At 37.0% G+C, this 25,374-nt stretch overlaps 1 protein-coding gene across 2 annotated transcripts; it reads right to left on the reverse strand.

Annotated features, from left to right (window-relative positions):
* On the reverse strand, positions 1-25,034 carry ostc (oligosaccharyltransferase complex subunit). 2 transcript variants are annotated; one of them, XR_013816093.1, is made up of 4 exons: positions 24,832-25,029; positions 24,330-24,423; positions 3,563-4,541; positions 1-1,176 (listed from the first exon to the last, which is right to left on the reverse strand). XR_013816093.1 is itself a non-coding variant. In XM_079810965.1 (4 exons), the coding sequence occupies exons 1-4, from the start codon at positions 24,968-24,970 to the stop codon at positions 392-394; spliced, it is 450 nt and encodes a 149-aa protein (XP_079667091.1). In that variant the 5' UTR covers positions 24,971-25,034; the 3' UTR covers positions 1-391. The 2 variants fall into 2 exon arrangements, 1 of the variants encoding a protein (XP_079667091.1); XM_079810965.1 differs by having other exon boundaries at positions 1-410; positions 4,344-4,541; positions 24,832-25,034.
* Positions 25,035-25,374: the final 340 nt, after the last annotated feature.

Consider the following 25,374-nt stretch of genomic DNA (forward strand, 5'->3'; position numbering starts at 1 on the left):
TTGTCGGAAGTGCATTTGTTTATTATAGAAAAAAAAACTGCACATCAAACAGCCACATTTAAGTTTTTCAAAGAGCAGGCTGTCTACAAAATAACAGTATAAGGAGATATACAAAATGGATTTTGTTTAACCACAACAGTCATTTGTAAGGGCATTAGTATATGACCACCCTCTGAACTTTATACACATGTCATGAGATGTTTTATCAGCAATGTTGATAAGGACATTTAGCACATTTTGAGTCCTACTAGACAAGTTGCATGTGTAAAAAAAAACAAAACCAACAAACAAAAAACGATAAGGGAGGAGTTTTCTGCCAGTGGCAATAGTTGATTGGTGTTTGATTGAGTCCTTGGCACTGAAATGGTTTTCTGTATGTTCTTTCGCAGCTTTAACCCATAAGGTAACCACTGCAAGACAAACACATTCAGATCATCAGAAACACAAAGTTCATCAAAGGCAAGAACAGAGAATAATCAAAAACCACAATATGATGCATGTATACAGCTTTAAAGAAAATGCTGAAACATTGCTGCTATCTCACTTCCATTCAAAGAGAATAATTACAACATAACGTCATAAGCTGCAAGCAACAATTATAACAGGGCCAAGCACAACAACTGCTTCAATAAGTAATGAAAGACATTTTTAGATTATTTTAGCCAAAACAGGTACAAATCATTAATAGAATCACTATTAATGATTTAATTACTTATGACTTGTGTCACCAAATTTTCCACTGTCGGGCCAAACGGTTCTAAGAACAGTAAGTTCCAGAACTTGCTCTTCGTCAAATTTGTTTTTTGAGAATCAATTGACTTGAATTCCTTAACTTTTTGTCGGCATGGTCTGACCCCTTATTTACACTGCACGCATCCACGACACGTTACGTCTGCGACAAGGTTGTTCCGTCTTCCACAGTGCCAAACTCACACCAGGAGCATTTCAGGAGCGAAGCGACAGGAATCGCTAGACCACGTGATTTGCCTATCCTATGTTGTTTTGCTCTTTTTTTGTGTTCTAACATTGGTAAGTAAAATGTTTGTTTTATCCCGTGTAATTCTTTTTATTGTTGTGTTTTTTGCTATTCCACATGAAAATATACTATACTATAGTATTTACTGTAGTAAACTAGTAAATTGTATATAAATGTATACAGTATATATTACAGGGTTTCTGCAGGTTTCATCAAATCTAATTTAATGCTTTTTAATGCCGATTTGTTTTATTTTTAATGCCATATATATGTCGCTAAATGTCGATAGATGACGTCATACGGCAATTCGAATATTTGCATTCACATTCTGCCAAGTGTCAGCCCTTTATATTTGTTTGCTTCTCTGCTGCTACCCTTTATGCTCCCATTATATATTTTAATACAGCCAAATCCCCAATAAAATTGTTTCATCTATATATTTTTCAGTTTTTGTTGTCAGACAATATAAAATGGTGACTGAAACGCGGCCCATTAAGACTACATACAGGGCTCGACATTAAGCCTTGTCATTCACTTGTACGAGTAAAACAGTTGCTTGTCCGAAAAAAAGAGATTTTTTGTAGTGTAAAATTTCTGAAGCAATATCCTTTTAGAATATTGGAGCTTTAACATACTTGAATCTACATGTGTGATAGATTTGGGTCTGTTACCAATCAAACTAAATCATTTACAAATTTACAATAAAAAAATTACAACTGCATTAAATAATTTTATGGGATTGTAAGAAATGTTAAGAAATTAAAAGTAAACCACCTGTAGATGGCGTCAAGTAACTGTCTTAAGTGAGTCATTCATTCAAACGATTCATTCCAATGGCTGATTCATTCAAGAATGAGGCAGGTGTTTATAAATGAGTCATTGAATCTTTGACTCAACCGATTGGTCAAAACGCTGAATCATTCAGTAACGAAATCAAGACTGAGCCTGCGTCTCAATGTGCATTCTATCCATCCTAAAGACATTAGTAATATTCAATACTATATAGGGCGGATAGTATGCACATTGGGATTCAGGGTTGCTATATGGTTCTGCTGTGATCTTTGACTGTTTTTGTTCTATTTTAGCAGTGAAAATAATTTCAAACAATGTTCCTTCTAAAATGTAATTGACTTAATATTAACTATTTGTTAACTTGACTGTTGTATGAAATCAGTGTCACGTTTTTAATCGTGATGCTAGCCTGCTTAGGAAAACAGCATTCTAGGTCGTGTGATTTTGTATCTGATAACTGTATCAAGTTAAAAAAACTCCACATTTTGAATTTTTACCGCAGTATGTTTAACTGAGTTTCCTTATGTGTGTGCGTCACTCATGTGTCCATTTCCCCTCGAGATGGTGCACAAGCCTAAACAGCTATTTTTTTAGGAGAGCCACACTGATAGGGCCAAATCAATAGCCACTTTTACTGCAAAGTTATCAAAAGTTACATCCAGTCATAAATAGCATGTCTGCTTATCAGTCATCCCTGAACATACAATATGCAAAGCAATAAATACAAAAGGTTGATAGATAGTGGGTATGCATAATATATTTTAATGTAAACTTTCTGTCAATTGAAATTTTTTTCTAGATTATTCACACATTTTTCTGTCTAAAACATGTTTTTAATATATTGTATGATGTAATAATTCCACAGTAAATCACCAATGTAGAAAAAATAAAGACAGTATATATTAAATATTTGTTCAAAGTTAATTTTAGACGTTATTTAACTCATTTAAAACTCATTGTTCTTATGAGGATACTTCATAAAACGTACATTTAGGCATAATTCTGTGTGTTATTGTTTGTTAAAGAGCGAAAGAGAACTTGATTCTGGCACAACCCACACCACTAGGCTGCGTCAGAAATCACGTACTGGGTGAGTAGGTACTACATTTGAATTTGAACGAACTTCGCGACCGTTAAAAAAATATGTTCTATATAGTATGAATTAATGTAGTATGAATGTAATCCGGACGTACTACATCCGCCATGTTGTCATGATCATGTGACCTACCAGCGTCAGTTGCGTCCCTTCACCTCCATTCATAAATCGTCTTCCATGGCCTCATGGGAGGAGAGTAAAGTGTCCATCGCATGCGCACTTCAGAATCTCGCCGAATCTCGTAAGAATCTTACTATGAATTCGGACGTACTACTCTGTTGGCGTACTGTTTTTCGCACACTATATAGTAGAGAACTATTCGATTTCGGACGCAGCTCTAGTTTTTTTGTTCTCTGGCAGAGCGCACAGCCTCAACTGAATGCGCTGCTCCTCTCAGCCACTCAGCAGACGCAGAGAGAGGTGCGCCTGCGCAGTGGCAGGAAAGCAAGATCTCGCGCTCGTGCGGCAGTAGCGGGGGTTTCGGAAGCTAGATCAGGTTAATAAGTATATTCATCACATTGCGCTTTCTTATGAAGGCTATATTCAATATAAACTGGCTATCTAAAAAAAAATAATGCCTGTAAAAATACAATTTAATGCTTTTTAATGCCATTTAAGGCCTTAATTTTCGCAAAATCCATTTAATGACTTTTAATGCTTTTTAATGCCCCGCGGATACCCTGTATTATAGTATTTACAACACTTTGTTAATGAATGCTACAGCATATTGTTGTATTAATTATAGTGAACTGATAAACTGTAATAAATACTGTGTTTATTTTGAAATTGACAGGATGTTTGAATTTTATTTTTGTATTTACTGCGGCAACAAAAAACATACAAGGCGAGGCGCCAATCTTTAGCGAAGCGCCACGACGAGCCACTTCTGGGACACTTCTGAAAGGTGACGCAGCTGTAAAGCACCACAGACACTTGCAGAGTATATAAGGGTTGAAGATGATCTGAGCAATGGTCTAGGAGGAGTTTGAAAGTTTTTTTTCTTCAGAAAATTAAAAATGATGGAAAAATTGGTGGACATATCTTGAATTATGAATTATCTTGAGTCAATGAATCAGATAAATTATTATTATTATTTTTTTAGACCTATCAGTTCAAAAGTTATTAGCACATCACAACGTGAGTGAAAATTTGGACAGTTGGTGGAGCTAAAGGCTTTGATATAGAGACTGCAAATTTACTGTGGTTAATGTTGGGACTGTCCTCTATCTGTGTGCCAAATTTCACAATTTTTAACATTTGGTTCTATGGATTGTCATAGACTCAAATGTGGAAAAAGAAGAAAATTAAAGGATACAAACGGTGCTTGGCCCCAAAAAGAACACTAACAATAACAGCAGGTGCCAACGCACTTTGGGTGCTAGTCCCCTTATAATATTAAATAATGAGTAAGTGTGTCCAGTGTAATACAATATAAACAGATGCACAATGTTTAAAAAGCTATAAAGTGTAGTGACTTACGGCAGTTTCATTCTCATGAAGACTCTGGCCATGAAAAAGCTCAGTAGCACACTGACAAAGCCGATGAAGAGCAGGAGGAAACGGTTGAGCTTGGGAATGTTGGGTGCATTAGAGCGATCCAGAATTATGAAGCCAAGGCCCCCCATGGTGAAGAGAAAACTGGATGCCAACCCCTCCATGATGTACTGCCCATTCACCCTTTAAGAAAGAACACAACCATTCAGAGACAGACTAGCTACAGGGATCACAGAAGCACTGTTATTCTGTTCTGCACATGTCAAAAATCAAATTTTCCAAAAACAAAATCTTCATTACAGTATTATGTACTTACTGAAAATCACAGGCCAATTAACAGTATGGTACCATAGTAACCTACTGTGTGAGCAGTGGTGCCCATACACTAACAGATAACAGCATTCACACTAGGTAGCGAGCCATGCAGTGTCACGCCCCATTCTCTGACATTAAACAAATAATTTCCGCATGTATGAATCCAGTGCAGAGCAAAATTAGCTATAAAACAATAGATGTTTTAGGAAACAAATCTACTCATTGTACCAATTCGAAAAAACAATACACTAGTCTACAATTTTACATTTTTGTGAAGTGACTAAAACATTTGAAATGCTGATGAATCCAGTAATGAAATTAAGTGAAATCTTTGAATCATTCAAACATTTAAAAAAAGAAAAATGTATATATGTATATGTGTGTATACTGTATATACAGTATATAAATGTTCTATTATATTCAATGGGAAAAAATGGATCATAATTATTGCATAAATATTCATTATGATCAGAAAATATATACAAGAATATATATACAAAAATATATATTATTGAACAAAAATACATTCAATTGATTTTACTGAAAAAATAATAATAATTGATTTCAGGGGTCGGGTCATTTTTGACTCGAAGGTCCTGAGTGTGACTGGAAAACGAAGAACCCCAGAGGTTTAATCTAGTTTTTTTTATCGATTGACAGCAGCAGTCAGAATTAGTGCTATTTAAAAATATGTAATTTTTTTTTAAATTTAAATTGATTTAAAAAAAAATGGTTCAAATAAATGATTAAATGACTCACACAAAGATTTCACTTGTGTAACTACTAGATGAATCAGCGTTTTTGAACGAGTCTCTTGAATGAATGATTCAATCACAAATCAATTTTTTTTAACTGTCACTATTACACCTGGTGGTGTAATGATGTAAATTATACAATCGTTATTTGAAGCTTCAAGCTACTTTCACAAGGTGATTTACTCTATTTTGATTGCTAACATAAAAATCAGTGTTTATAGTACACTATAAACTTTTTCCCAGTATCTCTGTGATAATTTGAATCATTGTAACAACTGCCCTCTCTGGATCAGCGGCAGCGCAAACGGTTTTGAATATTCCAGTATGATTTTGTCAAAGTTTTAATAGACAAAGGTGAATCATTGTCATTTAGGAATAAGATCGCATGGGAGTTTGAATCGAGATTGCGATCTTATGACGATTAATCATGCAGCTCAAATCTTTTGTTAAATTCTTGAAATAAGGTCTGTGGTGAACACAAGCTCAAGCTATTTTCAATTTTTTTAAAAATAAAATACATCAGTAATATCCTCTTGTGGTTTGTTAAAGCTTTTACTTCTGGGACATGAAACGACATCAGCTGAACAAGTAAACTAATCTACTCTCTAGTAGGGGTGTGAATCGTCACTGGTCTCAGGATTCAATTTGATTACAATTATCATGTCAACGTATCAGTTCGATTCGATATCACAATGCATTGCAATATTATTGCACATGGCTGCATATTATGCAAACATGAACTTTTATTTTGAATGTGATTAATTGCAATTAATCAATTTGTATGGGATCAGTTTCCCGCCAAATTTATTGCAGTCACGCATAAAAAAAATTATAAGCATGAATCAAAATTTTAAAAGCACATGTGAAAATATAACGCACAAAACTGAAAAATCAATGCAAAATTAACCAGAATCACAAACAACGCAGTCACGGAAATAAAAATAATTAAAGCTGCGAGCAGCGATGACGGGCCCAAGCCGGTGGCACCGCCACCCCGGTGGCATCAGTTTAACTGTGCACGGCAGGCAATAGGCATTTAAAATGGGAAAACATAAAAGGACTATGTCAAAGTCATCTGAATTCACCACATTAACTGCAGCAGTTGGTGCTGCTATGACCACGCACAAACCACAACAGCCACATCTATGAGATCAATTAAATTTATATGAATTTCATGTCAGATTATGTCAAAGGTCAAATTGGAATGAGTTCAGAATACCATTCGAATGCTGATGTTGTTTTATTCTAACACTTCTCTTCATGTGTTTTTGAGCTACCTTAGCTACCATTTGTGCACCAATCTTATGCACCATAAAACATGCTTTAATTTCAATATGGGTGGTCCAATAAAAATTTTTTAATAAAAAATGTATAAATGGAGCCAAATCACAGAAACTGCAAAGATGATTTTAATATCAGTGTCAGGTAAGAGTAAGATGCGTGTCTACATTTTATGGAAGTTTATTATAAATAGCCACTTTTATAAAATCATGTGAAATTTATGTTTTAATACATTTATATTATATCAGTAAATAATTAATTTAAAGACATGTGCATCATACGTGATCTTGGCAAACACATCACATGATGTTTTTATTTCAAGTGATAGTTATTTGTGATAGCCTATATGAAAGGGTTAAATTATGATCAAGAGAGAAAGTCACACACACACACACACACACACACACACACACACACACACAATGATAGAGTGAGAGTGAGGGGGAGGGGAAGGACTGAGAGAAAGGCACACACACAAACTCACAGGGTGAGAGAGAGACCCCCCCCCACACACACACACACACACACACACACAGATAGAGAGGGGGAAGGGGAAAGACAGGCAGATGGCATTCCATAGACTTAATGGTTTGTATACTGTACAAACTGTACATTCTATCCCCCTACACTACCCCTAAGCCTACATATCGCACACACACACACACACACACCATAGCTGTCAACCCTCCCGTTTTTTCCGGGTTTCTCACGTATTTTAGCTCTTTTCCCGCTGTCTTCCCGTTTTAGTATTTTCCCGTAAAATATCCCGTATTTTTACGTTCTGATTGTGTTAACTCAGAACACGCAACTATCTGGTTTAGTGCCAGAAGACGCGAATGAGAAGTCGCGCGCACTGTGAGAAAATTTTCCGTGCACTCATCCGAGAGCGCGCACACGTCTCTCAGCGCGCAAATATTGAGTTCTCTTTCAAGTCTTGCTCTTGAATGGACAAACTCACGCAAAAAGTATGTCAACATATTGATGAGTATTCTAGCAGACATAGTCTGTATATGGCTTAAGTAAGCTTTATACAGTCGATAAAGACGACGCATATCCGAGGTCTTAAAGGGGCAGTAGCCTTTACTGCTGTCTGTTTAATGTCAAACAAAAGACAAGGGCATCACTCACTGCTCTTGATTGAATAACTTTTGTAAGTTTAATAGGATTAATCTTTAATTTATACAGTCATATATGCAATGTTATTTTACATTTGATCAATTTCTGTAGGCCTACCTGAAAACTAATGTTAGACGTACCTGAAAAACCTGAAAAGCATAGTTTATTTTATTAGTATCTTTGCTCAATAGTATTTATTTGTGCTGCTGCTTGTATTTAAATGATTTGTTCTTATTATTTTCTTTTGTTTTATTTGACAGTAGTCCTTTTTTCCCTGAACATAGCAAATACTGAACCGTACCGAAACGGTGAACCTTAAACCGTGATACAAACCGAACCGTGAGCAATCTGTACCGTTACACCCCTAGCGTAACGTATGATAAAATTACTGATAAAAGGTTGGGAAACACTGGCTTAGGCTACTATCGAAGAAGAAGAAGACAGTTGCAGCCGCGGTTGGGAGGAAGAGGGAAAAAGTAGCGGGAAGTAAACTTCAAGGAGAGTATAGTAATAATAAATGATAATAAATGGAATAAATAAATAATAAATGAAAATAATAAATGTTATATTTACCCATGGCCTTCCCTGTTATACAGAAATGTAATAGTTATCAAACCTTCCTTAACTGTATAAATAATAAATGAAATATAGATGAATCATCATTAAAGCTACAATTTTCTCTGTTCCCGTTGTTCTTTGATGAACATTAATGACAGGCTGACTCCACAAAATGACTCTAATTTGCCTCTTTGAAAAATAATTCTCTAATTTAACCTTATTACTATACTAATTGTAATATAAATAATACAAATATTAGAAGAAAAATATTTTAAGTGGTCATTATTGACAATAAATATTGCACAACTAGTATTTAGTACCAAAAGATCTCCTCAAAATATTCAATAAATATTATTGAACTAAAATATAGAACATTTATTTAATTGAAAAATAGTTAAGGTGTATGGTCACATTTGACCATCAATTAGTATGAGTATGACCAATTAGTATGGAATACCTGAAGGCTAAGTACAATAAAAAACATTAACATTAATGTTAACATTGTTGCATTACTCTCCATTATAAAACGATCCTGTATGGTTGATGTAATAATCAATGCACACTATGCTGTACTGTTTACCAAAACTTGCTGCAAACCCCTGTAAAGTGGAGCTGTTGTGTATCAAGCCATTCAAATGTATTGACACAGCGCTAGAAGTATTGAGATTTCTGTGAAGCACGACTGCGCGCGCCGCCGGGAGATGATAGAGCATGTCGCAACTCCGTATGGTTTTTCAACACTCTGGCTTTAACTGTTATGCCATATTAGCGCCAAAACGCTATTTATTGTTTGAATTTCGCATTAAAACTTTAAAAAATGTAAAAGCTTAGACATTGTTTAATATCAAAAGCAGGTTTGGCAATTTGGCGTGAGATTAAGTTGGGCAGCGTGAGAGCGTGAGACAGAGCCTGAAAGCGTGAGTGTCACGCCAAATGCGTGAGAGTTGGCAACCCTAGGCAAAAGAGAACTCGATGTGAGCAGGAAACTGACGCGAGTCTATCTATGCATCGAGTGTGTGTGTGTGTGTGTGTGTGTGTGTGTGTGTGTGTGTGTGTGTGTGTGTGTCAGTGTCCCTTGAATAGCTGACATGAGACGCATCCACACAGATAGGACACTGACACACACACATACACATACACACACACACAGACAGGACACACACACACACACACACAGACAGGACACACACACACACACACACAGACAGGACACTAACACACACACAGACAGGACACTGGCATACAGCGCGCTCTCTTGTGTCTTGTCGCGCTTGGAAGCATTTACATGAATAGGAGCGTGATCATGTAACGCTAAGCAAAAATGGATATAAAAACGGACGCTGTGTTATTTGCGTTAAATATTTTTAATGCGTTAAGCTTCCGTTTCACGTTGACCGAGTTTGGTGGAGATTGAATAAATCACCTACGAGGAGAACGTAAAAACTCAGACCCTGAATTATACAAATATTCACGTTCAAACAAAAACTTTCTGTGAAAAAAAGACACTTATAAACAGACACTTGTAGAAAATAATGTGAATTTTTTTAAAAAATAAATTTGAACTATGTCAGTAAATAATGAATTTAAAGACAAATGTGTCAAAAGTGATCTTTGCAAACACAGCACATGACCTTCTGTAAAGCACATGTATAGAAAACACACTCACACTCCTCTGTTTTAAAAAAAGAGTTCTGTCTGAATGAGTACATGAAATCACGGCTGTCAGATGATAAGAATTGTAACTCAAATGTGATTTAGAAAATGAGTTCTGTAGTGATATAGTGTCATAGTTCATGTCCACATTAACCACTACGTTGTAATACCAATAGCCATGTCATCATACACATTTGTGTCCTCATAAATCACATAAGCAAGCACAGAGAGAGAGAGAGAGAGAGAGAAAGGGAGTTTCAAAAATAATACAACACTGCCCCCTTTTGGTGATAGAGGGGAGGGCACACAAACAGTCAAAAACATTATTAAACTTTGACATGTTGCCATGGCAGCATTATTTGAAATATCAGGAATTCATTCATATGTCTCTATCTGTCATGTTTTCACATTATACTGATGAAGTTTGAAGTCAATCGTGTGAAAATAAGATGGTGATTCAAAGCATTTTTGAAAGTGACACACTTCCTGCTGCCAGTTGGTGGCGCTATAACTTTGACTCACAAAAGTCATATCCATGTGATCGGCCTCTTACAACGAACACACAGCTGAAGTTTCATCCAAATCAGTCAATGTTTGCACAAGTTATTACACACTTCCTGTTTCCCTTTTCTCGCCATAAATTCGTTGCTTCGCCACGGCCAAACCGTTTGAGATATCAAAAATCCGCTCGCAATTTAGCATCCTGGATATGTTCTCCTCATGCTGACCGAGTTTGGCGATGATCGAAACAATGGCCTCGGAGGAGTATATTAAATTCCAGAGCATGGGTTTTCCGAACAACCGATTATAGCTCACTTCCTGTTGGGCTGACGCATAACTATGAGCACGAAAGTTGTTTGGCCCGATGAGGTCTATATGTGTACCGAGTTTCATACATGTACGTGCAAGTGTGTTTGATATATGGACCAAGTTTTCAGACCCCACTTAAGGGGGCGCTGTCGAGCCCCCCTGCCACGCCCGGGTACCAGCTTCAGCCCGGCTCTGATGGCCGCGCATTCCGATGCCTGTGCGAAGTTTCAAGAGTTTTCGAGCATGTTAAGTGCCCCAAAAGTACCCGAGAAGTCGAAAAAAAAAAACAAAAAAAAAAAAAAAAAAAACAAAGAATAATCTGAGGAAGAACAATAGGGCTCTGCGCCCTTTCAGGGCTTGGGCCCTAATAAGCGCAAATCAAATATTTAAACAAGTTTAAAATTATATTGCTCAAAACTGAATCATGAATTCAAAATTATCCAAATCGCTCACAAAATCATGTTTTCTGCTCTTATTTTATTTTTTTGCATGTCAGTGCTCTTTTCTCCTTTGCTCTTGTTCTGTGCTTGCGGTTTCAAATGTTGCAGTTCAAGTTTCATGTAAATTAGGGGCGGGTCTTAGCATCACCATTGGTCCACTAGTTCTAGATTGACAGCTCATCCTCAAGCCAATCAATTGAAGAGAGAAGTTTACTCCAATGCGACTCATGCAGCAGTTCAGCCAGCCGCTGTTGAGCTACGAGTATAACGTGTTCTATATCTGCAAGGAAATACATTATTGTATTGTTATAAATATAATCTTAGGACTCTCTTCTTTTGTATGATAGAGGTTTTAGGGGGGTTTCCTCACAATTAAAGCAGTAAAATGAACATGATCACGACTGGGTGCTTACTGCTTGGCTGTGAGCGAAACGCGTTCACTATAGGCCCAGAGATGCACGGATGGGATTTTATTTTATCCGCAAACGCATCACAAAATCTGTTGGCCCCAACGTTTTTTGACCAATGTTCAAAGCCGCACCCGCCCGCCATCCGCTGATTGTAGCTAAAGCCTTGTTGGGCGATGCAAGGCGATGCTGACGCCAGCAATCGTAATGCAAGGGACTGGCCTACATTAAACCTTTAACTAAAATAGTTATTGAGCTGTTTACACTGTCATATACAATAAAAGAACCTGCACAGCGACAGGAAATGAAAATTAACGCAAAAAACCTGCCTACCATAACATGACATTTCTCTGTAGGTAGCCTACTGTAGCCTACTTTACTTGTTTTAGTTTCATATGTTTAAATATTATAATGTTATTTTTTTCATTTCATTTAGACTACGTTGATTATGAAATATTATTATAAGAAAACATGGGGGACAGAAATGATTTCGTTTTGTATAAATTGTATCTTCATTTTAATCAACGTTTTGTCAACCAATTTCGAGGATTTAATAAATAATAAGCAAATATAGCAGACAATGGCATGGAGGCGCCAGCGCAGCACAAACGGCTTAAATGAACAACTAGGAAAAATTAAAGCAGTAAAATTAACATTATCACTTACTGACGCTTGACTTACACTTACTGCAGCCTGTTGAGCTACGAGTATAATGTGTTCGCTATCACCAGTGGTGGAAGTAATAGGCTACAAATAACCAGAGACATATTGACTTTAGTAAAAGTAGAAGTACCACAATGACAACCCTACTTAAGTAAAAGAGTACCTGATTTGAAAAGTAGCTTTCTTGCATGACAATTTATTATATTAATGTTTATTCTAATAATTTAAAAAAGTTTAATTAATTTAGTTTTGGGTTAATGTAATTGTGCTCACCATCTGTGGCCCAGTTTGCGTAGAAAGAGCGGTCATTTTCCTCCAGAGCGACTTTCTGAAGATTTATTTAATTTCTGAAGCTCATTCCGCTCACAGCACCCTCAACCCAGAAAGCCCTTTGTGACATGCGCTGGTTCGAATATAGGCTATCTGAAATAAGTAGCTAGGACTGCCCCCAACTAAAAAAAATAAATAAATTCTAGTAGCCTATTCGTTCATTTAAGCCGTTCACACAGCGCTGGCGCCTGTCATTGTCGGCTTACTCTGCTATATTTGCTTATTGTTTATTAAATCCAGGCAAATGGTTGATAAAACATTGGTTAAAATTAAGATACAATTTATTTAAAACGAAATTCACTGAAAAGAAAGGCTTTCAACAAAACAAAACTTGTTTTGTCAAAAAATATCTCAGAAATCAGTTCTGTCCCCCATGTCTTCTGACACATTGCGCATCTTATCCTGTTCACTTTCATAATCAAGGTAGATTAAATAAATAAAAAAACATTATAATATTTGAACATATGTGTTCTCGTTGTGTTTCATCGAGTTTTGACGTGTTTTATAGATGCGATAATGTTTCTTATTCATATGTGGTTACATTCCACCACTGGCTGTGAAAAATATTTCTTTGGAATGAGAGTGGCACTAACCAACTATTTGGGGTCATGATTAACCCCTCTAAAATGTTGATTGTGTAAATTGATATATTTAATAATATATTCATGATTGTATACAAATATATTTCCTTGCACAAACAGTGGGCCTTAGAGATGCGCGTTGGGTGGTTACAGCCGCGGACTCCGCGGATCGGGCGGATGACGTGACGAAAAATAATATTTTAATATTTTAAATTCGGGCGGTTGGTTCAACCATTCAAATGAATAATAAAAAAAACATATAGGCCTACATTGTTAAATATTGTTGCAGCGCCTGGTAGGCCACTAAGCAAACCTGCAAGGGAGCCCAGCTGTCAGTATGGAGGCCTAAACAACTCGTACATACTGCATGGGTTTTGTTTCGATATTAGTTATATCTTAAAACAGTCATTGTAGTCACCCAGGGAATAGGCAATTAAAAGAGAGAACGCAAGAGCTAAACTTATACAAATTCAATAACATCCACAGCAGAAAACGAAAAAATAGTCGGAAAACTTTGCCCATTAATTAGACGTCCAAGGCAAGCAGGCAAGTTTTGGAGTTGTTATGGACAATTAAAAATGTGAACATGCATAGCCAAGTAGCCAAGACGCGCTCTCTTCCCATGCAGTCAAAATAACGGTTTAATTTCTTCAGGCTCGTCCTATAGTCGTCACCCTGACATGACAGTGCGTAGAGTTAATTAGCCTATAATGTGAATGACTTGTTATTTTATTCTTTTTGGAATAGGCATTAATTGGTAGTAGGATAAATAGCAGCATGTTGAAATTATGTGCCAAATTCGGTTTATTATTACAATGATAAAATTGTACAGTAGCCTATTCAAGTAACGTCAGGTTTGCCGATGTGCGTTTTATTTATGGTGTTTATTTAATTTTGTCCCTGTGCGCCGATCGGTTCCCTGCTGATATTCTGGGGTACAATATAGGCTATTCATAGCCAATATAGGCTAGCAGCACAGGAAGTGGAGGTGCTGCAAATTTGAATTAATTTACATGTATTTATTTTTAGCATTTAGTAATTTATTTGTTGGGGAGAGCGGGGCACAACCTAACGCTTTTTGACTTTCTCAGTTTGTGTAAATCCACTTGGGGTTCAGAGTATTTATTGTTTCCCACATTAATTGCACACATGTCTAGTACAATTATGTGGTTTTGTTTCATTAATACAGTGTTTACTTTTTTCTTGATTTACCCCGAAAGAATGGAAGTGAAATGTGACAACATGCCCCATAGGTGGGGTACATTGTAACATGATCAAATAACAGCTTCAAATGTTACCTGATTTAATCAAACAAATATACAAGACAAACTAAAATATTTTGTCAACAAAATACAATTATTAACTTTTTAAAATAAAATAATGTAATTTTTTAATCATTAAAAATATAAGAATTTTTGAGTTTGACTACAAACACATCGCTAAATACAGCTATACAGCATAATTCAAAACATAATAATAATGAATAATTTCTGAACATTAACTCTCAGATATTATTCACCCTTTTCTCATGGTTTCTCAAAAGAATTCATAATATAGCTAATGACATATTTCTAATAGGGGCTCATTGTATCGCAGTGTTAACACACACCCCACCTGCACAACTGGGATGTAAACCGCGGCTCGTGTCTTCTGCTGTTAGATCAGCATTAAAGAATGATCTCAACTGTTAAATAACAGATATAAGATTAAAATAATATCGGATTTGTCTTATTTTAAATAAACACAAAAAACAGAGATGAAAACTAAACTTAAGTAAGAAATGTACTTTTGCTATGGTTAAAAACATGTTCAGTAATATCTTCCAGAGATTTTTTAATTTTGGCGCTATTTTTTCTCTAAATAATGTTGATATGGCAACTAGTAAATACACTAAGTTTCGTCGTTCTGGCATGTGTGGAAAGGGTTAAAACATGCGCGTTACAACTAACCCCGCATTAGGTTCTGCTCCCCTGCACTTTAAGTGGCCATTAAAAAAAGGCTTAATATTTATATGTTGAATTATGTTTTTAAAACATACATGAGGTCATATTGTGACCGTTGCGGTGTGCATATACAGAATGCCTAGAGCAGTAATATTTCTTCCAGAGTGAGAGCGCCTTTCTGAAGATTCCGTTCATTTCTAAAGCTCACGCCTTGTGTCATGCTGGTTCGAATATTATATATATATATGAAATAAATAGCTAGGGCTGCCCCCAGTTAAAGTTTTTTTTCCTAGTTGTTCATTTAAGCCGTTTGTGCTGCGCTGGCGCCTCCATGCCATTGTCTGCTATATTTGCTTATTATTTATTAAATCCTCGAAATTGGTTGACAAAACGTTGATTAAAATGAAGATACAATTTATACAAAACGAAATCATTTCTGTCCCCCATGTTTTCTTATAATAATATTTCATAATCAACGTAGTCTAAATGAAATGAAAAAAATAACATTATAATATTTAAACATATGAAACTAAAACAAGTAAAGTAGGCTACAGTAGGCTACCTACAGAGAAATGTCATGTTATGGTAGGCAGGTTTTTTGCGTTAATTTTCATTTCCTGTCGCTGTGCAGGTTCTTTTATTGTATATGACAGTGTAAACAGCTCAATAACTATTTTAGTTAAAGGTTTAATGTAGGCCAGTCCCTTGCATTACGATTGCTGGCGTCAGCATCGCCTTGCATCGCCCAACAAGGCTTTAGCTACAATCAGCGGATGGCGGGCGGGTGTGGCTTTGAACATTGGTCAAAAAACGTTGGGGCCGACAGATTTTGTGATGCGGTTGCGGATAAAATAAAATCCCATCCGTGCATCTCTGGGCCTATAGTGAACGCGTTTCGCTCACAGCCAAGCAGTAAGCACCCAGTCGTGATCATGTTCATTTTACTGCTTTAATTGTGAGGAAACCCCCCTAAAACCTCTATCATACAAAAGAAGAGAGTCCTAAGATTATATTTATAACAATACAATAATGTATTTCCTTGCAGATATAGAACACGTTATACTCGTAGCTCAACAGCGGCTGGCTGAACTGCTGCATGAGTCGCATTGGAGTAAACTTCTCTCTTCAATTGATTGGCTTGAGGATGAGCTGTCAATCTAGAACTAGTGGACCAATGGTGATGCTAAGACCCGCCCCTAATTTACATGAAACTTGAACTGCAACATTTGAAACCGCAAGCACAGAATGTGGAAACAAGAGCAAAGGAGAAAAGAGCACTGACATGCAAAAAACTTAAATTTAGAGCAGAAAACATGATTTTGTGAGCAATTTGGATAATTTTGAATTCATGATTCAGTTTTGAGCAATATAATTTTAAACTTGTTTAAATATTTAATTTGCGCTTATTATTTTTATTTCCGTGACTGCGTTGTTTGTGATTCTGGTTAATTTTGCATTGATTTTTCAGTTTTGTGCGTTATATTTTCACATGTGCTTTTAAAATTTTGATTCAGGCTTATTATTTTTTTATGCGTGACTGCATTAAATTTGGCGGGAAACTGATCCCATAAATTTGACAGCACTAATTTATACTTCAAAATTCATAAAAGTTACGTTCATTTGTGCACATTATCAAGATGAACAAAACATGTTAAGCTTTTGTTAGTCACAATAATATAAAAGCAAATGGAAAATTCATATAGGGTTTTTGCTGAGGGAAGCAGGGTGATGCTAACTTCAGGGTTGGCTTACAAAAATATGTGATACTTGCACCACTCTAATGTTTTTACTGTATGTATTTTAATATAATTGTTTATTTAAATTTTTTGTTAATTGTGTTGGTTAATCTTTTAAAATTTTGTGGGGGGTTTTTTGTAAATAAAAGAACTGAATTACTTTTGAGTTAGCCTAGCTCCGCCCTCCTCAGTACTTCCGCTCAAATTTCATTTTCCTTCAGTACTCCGTCTGAGATTGCGGTATATTCTCTGGTTTTCTCCAATCAAATTTTAACCGGTCCAATCAACGAACAGAGGGAGTGGCTGAGAACGATGACGTTAATGTCGTGCGCTAGTTTGAGATGACATACGTCACGACCAAACGTTAGCGAGTGGCTATGGGCAGATCCAATAGTTTTAAACTTCAACAGAGTACCCGCCTTCAAGGAAGTTAACGCTTGTCAATGGAGAGTGGGCAGACTCTCTGTACAAATTAAATGTACGAGAGTCTGGTAGGACCAGGCTACTTTTGAGTATGAATTCCTCATTCACTTCTGTTGAAAGCTTTTAAATTATTTTGGTAAAATGAAAACACAAATTTGGTTAAACTAATGCACGTACACCCATAGAAAAAGAAGACCATTTTTTATGGTCCATTTAACCGTTAATCGAAAGTAAGAACTTTGACCGATTAATACTATCAGTTAAAGCGTTTAAATGTTTTTAACGCTTTTTTGTTTGTTTTTTGATGCATGGTTTAGAAAAATATGCTGTATAGCGGTATTTGTACACTCACAGAGCGCGTCGACATGTGCAACCACAAACCAGAAATATCTCGCAAAAGGAAGCAATGGAAAAGCTTACTGTGTGGGACCATTTCGACAGGAAAATACAGCAGTAGTACAAGCTCCTGACTGGTGGAACGCAAATGAATGGCGCTTCCCGAGGCTGGCCACTCTAGCGAGGCGTTATCTCTGTATTCCCGGGACACCAGTGCCATCTGAAGCCTTGTTTAAGGCTTTTAATAGAGAGGTTTTGGTCAAGATTAAGTAAAGTAAACTAAAGTAAACATTGTCGCGTATGTTCTTCTCACCGCTGTTTCCTGATGGTTTATAGAAAAATTACCCCGAGTCGTCCTCTGTCGTTTCAAAGAACAACACAACTGAGAGCGCAGGAGGCGCGTGCGCGCATGCGCACTGTCAGCCGAGGCTCGCATGCTGCAGAGACAGAAGGATTGAGGTTGTTTTCTGCCGCGGGTTTAACTGTCAACAGGCTGCGCTCCAGACTAACCCACATTACTTAGACATGTTGCTTAAAAAACAAACAAAAAACATACAAGGTGTGGAAAGAGGTAGCCTAGGCCTTCTATTTTTATTTGACCAAAAAAAAAAAAAAAAACTTCCGGTTCTTCAAAGCTTACGGATTCAGTGCATTTTCGTTTTGTCATCTTAATTTGATAATTATTTAAGTGAAAAATATTTAGTGTAGGTCTATGTATTTTATTCTTTTTATTTATATTTTATCTGGTCTATATGTGGCTGTTTGCACGGTAAAATAAAATACATTTTGGCTGCTGTCTGTAGATTCCTTCATGCACAGCTCGTATTCTCTCGGATGTTTCATACACAATTTTTTTTAACAGCGGCTGTTGTTTAGGGTCCTTGTCATCACGAGACAAATCGGCATTGCAAATTGAACATGTGGCTCGACTTGAATCGCCTTCTTTAGCATACTGCCACATTTTCTGTTCACGAGTTTCATTTTCACTTTCAAAGGCGGCATCATTACGTTCGACGCAGGGGCATAAATCGCGGGGGGACAGGACCCCCCCAATCTGAGGGCTCTCCCCCCTGTAAACCATGATGAGTATTGTAAATAATATAAGGATATATACTTAAAATAAATGTGTAAGTAGTAAAACAATACAAACGCAAACGGGAAAAAAAAAAATTCATTTTAAGTTTAGAAACAGTGGTTTGATCCACCGTGCACCTCAACTAACGTTATCCATAGAACTGAAAAAAACTACCACACAAGTTTGGGGTGAAGTGACTCTTTTCTCTTTAATACAGATTAGGCAAAACACTGTTAACATCACCGGCCCGGGCTACCGTCTATTTCATTTTTATAGTAATAAAATCATTTGGTTCAGTTAGAGAACAGACACAACTATTAAAAACTGAATGTGTCTGCTAGGGTTGGGTATCGTTTGGGTTTTTTTCGATTACGGTGCCAAACCGATACTTTTAAAACGGTTCCGGTGCCTAAACGGTGCCTGAACCGATACTTTTTTTTTTTAACTTCTTAACCCGCACCAGTTCGTGGGCGGGGGGGTTGACGGAAGTGGGGGGGTGTGTACTTTTATTTACTTTTGTTTTATACAAAATATTCAATCAACTATCACAAACTATGCATCATTTGAAAGCTAAAACACTCAAGATTCATGTTCTGAACTTGTTTTTGCAATAAATACACCAGAGAGGAAAGGGTTAAATGAAATGCTAAAGGACCGTCCATGTAAACATTAGCATAATATCAGCGTTACTCATCTTTCATCTCCTGTCGTTCAGATCAGATCGGACGAATCCAATAAACACCCGCATACATCTCTGTGTAAGAGTCCATTCTTCAAAATGCATCCCACTTTTTAATCCAAAACAACAAAAAAATAGGGAAAAAACTAAAAATCCTCCGTTGTTTGCAAGAGAGTTTTGAGTTAGCGTGATCAATCATGTCCATTTTCAATGAAATATCGATTCTATTCCGTGTCTGGCAAACTCCCCCTGCTAGAATAGCTTCTCCCACGTGCAATGGTTCAACCCTCGTCTCTCTCCTTCAATCAGAGACTCTTCTGGGATGCATCATATAGAGGAAGTGCCTTACAGGCTTGGTGAGCTGTCAATCATTGCGCCCATGGTTTTCGTTGGATAAAGGCACTCGGTGCCCAGCCAATGCCTTTCCAACAAAGGTTTGATTGATGGACTTAGTAACCAATCAAAAGGCATTATCTTGCGCAGTTTGCGTAAGTAGGCTTTGGTGAATACTGTTTGTGCGCTGGCTGCGCGTTCTCCATGGCGCAACTGCAGTGGAGCGCGCAGTCTCTCACTGACGCTTCCCATCAGCTAAATGGGTTTTTTACACTTTGTAATCTCTGTAAATAGTTGCTTTAGTTTTTCAGTAACTGTTTATCCATTATAATTAGTAGTATATTGCAGTTTATAGCAGATTTATTTGAATGAAAAGCTACTCTTTACAATAGCAAATGTTCTGAAATAAATGGCCTTTTTGAAATGACGCCTAGACTTTTCTTGACATAAAAGCTCACAGAAGCTACATTACTGAGAGAATCATCCTCATATTTGAATCATGACATGATTAGACATTCAGTTTTATATTTAAGTTATTTTCAGGCTCTTAACATTAAATTATAATATTTTTTTCCCTAAGTGAAAACAAAAAACGTGAGTCACTTACATGTATATTTACATGTATATTACTCTGTTCCCATATTACTTTGAGTTATTATGACTCTTGGGTAGCAGTATTTCAAGTGTCTAGTTTAAAATAAGACCAGGTTTATGAATATAGACCATAGGGTTTAAGAGCTGCAGACATTTTCATTTGGGTATATCGTTTTCAAAGAATTCCTAAAAAATGGGGCGCTTGTTAAGAGGTTAAAGGCCACAAAACGAGGTGGATGACATTAAATGGCTTTTTATTTTATTTTTTTTTATTTAAATTGAACCATTTATTAAAAGTTTAATGTATACTTAAATGTATGAATATAAATAAATACAAAACACAATTTACTTATTTACAAATTATAATTGACTTATTTACAAATTCACAGTAAAACCTAAGCCACCTAACCCAACTACAACAAGCGTATAACTCTAAATAACAGTTACAGTAATAACAGCAGTAGGCCTAGTCTGTATTCTTGGTATGCTACTAACCAGCTTCGAGCTTCAGCTTTATCTTGAAATATGATCATATTCTCTGTCTAAATATTTTTGAACGGTCTTAATGTTTCCATGACGACGCGTCATGTTTCTCACATGACACACAGCAGCCGCAATAGTGCTGACAGCTCAGCTGTATCAGGTTTATTTCGTTTTTTCTTTTTATTCAAAATATTCACAAACTTCTTAACTGTGTCACGAACTATCTGGTGCTCAAATGTGTGAGTGAATGTGTGTTAGTTGATCTATAAAGCGCAATGGGCGGCGCCATGTTAGTTTGCGTCTCAGAATCGGATCTGTCGGATTTACAACACTTGAGTTCATTCTCGTCTCACGAAATACATGAAAGTAAGTGACCAGTGAACTGGAAGAAGAATAGAGTAAACGATATAGTTACTATATAATGTGCATGTATCTGATGTGAATAAAACATGTAACGTTAGTCAAATTATAACCGTCTGAAAGGATTGTCATTGCCGCTTCCATAGACATCAGTGTGTGTTTTTTGCTAGTACTTATGAGCATTTAAATGTCTGAAACCTGAAATAAACTTGATGTGGTTGAAAACATTGAATAGTTGTCATGAGTTGTGATGTGACCAGTGCTGAGCGTCTGTCTCTGGCTCGGTGCCAGCCAAAGCGCGAAAGCATGTTTAAATTTTGGCACCGAAATGGGGAACCGAAATCTGCGTTCTGATTCGGTCCGGTACATACCGGTTATATAAGTACCGGTGCCATATTGGAACCGGATTTCGGTACCCAACCCAAGTGTCTGCTCAATACAGCACGAGCCGAACGGGCAAACAGCTGACAGAAGATGATCGCGAAAGATCTGGTTTCAAAGCGAAATGTAAAAGCGCATATTTAAGGGCGTGTGTCATTGTACTGTTTTCTTGCTGTGTTTTTCATTACGAATAATAGGCTAATGAACCCAAAATGCAAGCAAGCAAGAATTATGCATTTTATTTCTGGAAAAAAATCCTCCGATGACGCAAAATGACGATATTTGCGTCATCGGAGGATTTTTTGGCCTGAGGCTAAAAACTACAGACAGTAGAAGGAGCTGTTTCGCATGTTTTCAACCCGCCCACAGGGGAGAGATCTCACGCACAGAATGTAAATGCGCTCGGCTCGGCCTCGGTATTCATAACGGAGCACAGCAGAGCAAAGTGAGTGTTTCAACTTTTCAATGAATTCCTATGAAAGTTTAGCTTATGCGATCAGAAAACGCGCCAGACTGGACACGTGCTGAGAATGACAGCCGCGCTTACCTCAGCTCTGCTCAGTTCTTACGCCGGTTTCACACTGCACGCGTTAGCAGGGCGTAGGCAGGGCGTATTTTTTTCGGCGCCCATGTTAACAGATTAGAGCATTCACACCGCACGCAGAGGCGGCGTGGCAGCGCGTAGCAGGAGCAGAGCAGAAGCAGCAGTGCCGCGATCGTTTCGGCGCCTAGTCTATTTTTGCCGCGCTGCTCACGCTGATTTAAAGCCACAGTATATTGTTTTGATTAAAATTGACCTGATTAACATGCAAAATAACACATTCCACCATTCCACCGTGTGTTTCACAATCACCATATCACATCCAGCGCTGTGAAAAAATTTATAAAATACACGAAAACACAACATTGCCAGAAGTTTATGCCCAAACTTGAAAGGTCCGTTTAAATGATTAAAACTAGAGGCTTATCTTAACTTTACATAACCTTTAAACTACATATATATAAAATAAATATTATAATATATTATTTATATATATATATATATATATATATATATTTTTTTTTTTAGACGTGGAGGAAGCATGCTGCCCTTCATAAATCAAAGCACGAGACAGACAGGGGTCGGGGGAGAACACCGGGAAAGGTGACAATGGACGATATTCGTCTGCATTTGCAATATACAAGCCGCAGTTCAGCTGCGCACGACAAACGCTGCCAGTGTGAAAGCACAAAGGGTGTGCGCGGCTCCCGCACTCCATACGCTCCGCTCCTGCGCTGCTTACGCCCTGCTAACGCGTGCGGTGTGAAACCGGCGTTACTTCCCTCTCGTGCTGAATCTGACTCCTGCTGGGAGTCGTTGAAAGATCATGAGATCAACATCAGAGTTCAGATGAGTAAAGCGGAAATTAAGGGACTGAAGTGATCGGGACTGAAGTGAAAAAGAGGTGGCAGAGGTTATGGGATAATGAAATAAGAGGAAGACACATGTACAGTGTGCGAAATACCCGTCAATATTCGGGGGGGTCTCCATCTCCCTATTGTTGCGCAATACCGATTTATTTGTATTTTTTTTACAAAACTACAATTTAAAAATATTTATTTAACACTGAACATTTTTAGCATTCCAGCAGACATTATACAAACAAAGCACAATATAACAAAACAAAAAAAAAAGTAAAATAAAAATATTTTTATTTGGCCATCTTATCTTAGGCTTATTATGCATAAAGGTATCATAATCAAATTTTGTTTGTTTGTTCAACAGAGGTTTTGCAAGCCTGTATAACTCAGCACTGAATAAAAACTCTGGCGGTTTGAGCAGTGAGTGGAGTCTGACTAACTTAAACCGTATTGGCCATTGTGTACAACTATGTCACGTTGTAAACGGATACATTTGACGTTCTACAGACACAAATATGAACTGGAGCATTTGCCAATATATTATTACAGTATCAACTCTTGCTTGCATTTGAGGGTGCTTAGACAGTGTCTGCAAACGGCCATTTCAGCGTCTTTCTCTGACACTTTAAAGCCATCCTAAAGCCTTGTTTATACTCGACACGTCCGCACGAGCGTGATCGGGTGCGTGCAGCAAAAATTACGTCAACGCAGAGTGCTAAGCGGACGAGGCGCACGCCTCTCTCACACGCTCTGGTTGCTTTATTTGATCACGTCATCAAAAACCTCATTGTTCGGTAAATTTTATTCTGTCTTTTCACTTCGGTTGCCAAACAATCGGTGCATCCCTAATATTTGTAATATCCCTAATAAATGTTTTGAATTCTGTATACATGGTGAGCTTAAAACATTTTAGTGACCATTAATGACAATAATTATTATTATTTATTTTTTTGACAAAATTTGAGACCCCCTTCAAATTTTGCTTTTGAGGTTAAGGGGGACTCATGGGTTACCCGTGCCCCCTGGGGGCGGTGTAGGGAGTGGCCTCGTAGGGCAGCGAAGCAAGTGCATTCCGGGAGTTGTTGTTTTTCATCCACATGAGACAAAAATACATTTTCTGTCTTTTCTCAGTCTAGAAGGCACCAAATTCAAAAATAATTTCACATTGCTACAACATAAATGACAGTTTAAAAACACATCCATCTTCCCAGCGGTCTCTGGCAAAAGTGACGCGGCTCCAGTAACCTACATCTTAAGTGCAACCGTTTTTTATAAACTGATTGTATGATGACAGGCTGTATCAAATGAAAACCATCACCTGTACGCCAAAAAGGCCACTGGCCGCTGATGTCCGTGTTCATCTGTCATTGATCCGACACTCGGAGGTTCAACGATCACATCGTATATGATGCCTGAAGGGATCAGAATAGTATGACAGCAATATGATCACACTTTTGTTCAGTAATTTAGTCTGAGACAGAGTCGCACTTAAAAGCTACATAAGCAAAATAACAATAAACTTCCGTTGTATTCTTGTTCATGTGATGTAACGTTAGTAAGGAGCAGACGTGTACAGTATAATTTGAGATTTATGAATGCCAACAGCATTGTCAGAGAAATCAAACTAACTCGTAAGATTATTTTACAAAGCACGGAAGCATGCATATTCAAATAAACTGTAATACACAAAGTCTCTACTGCAAAATATAACTTGTAAATAAACGGTTGTGCTGCTATGTGTGCACAGAAAACAGGATAAGGGTTAGTAACTTAGCTAAATGCTAATTTAGCCTGAGATGGCTTTAAGACTCTTAACTTACCCCCGGTGATGAGAAAATATGAAACAATCACGACGGCATATACTGTCATTGCAGAGGGCATATGTAACCATGATGGTTTTTTAAGTTTGATATTCGGGCATTCCAGTACAGCAAACGGTAGGCTGACGAGAGTCTCCATGGTTTAATTCAATGCAGTGTTCCTGTGGCTGCCCGGCTAATGCATACGTCAATGGCCGTAGAGCGACGTGTACAGGAAGAGAGTCAATAATATCTGTTCCGTGTAAGTTAGTTCAGCGGCTAACCGCTAGTTACATTTGACAAAATTTTGTTTGTTTGTCAAACTATAAATTGAAACAAAAATAAACGAAAACAAGAAGGGATATATATATATCCCTTTATATATATATATATATATATATATATATATATATATATATATATATATATATATATATATATATATATATATATATATATATATTTTTTTTTTTTTTTTTTTTTTTTTTTTTTTTTTTTTTTTTTTTTTTAAAGGGGTGCCTTTTTATTTGATCTTTCCTTTATCTTACCCTATTTGTACATGCA

The sequence above is a fragment of the Gobio gobio genome (assembly GCF_949357685.1).
Source record: "Gobio gobio genome assembly, chromosome: 2".
Classification (NCBI taxonomy): Eukaryota; Metazoa; Chordata; class Actinopteri; order Cypriniformes; family Gobionidae; genus Gobio; species Gobio gobio.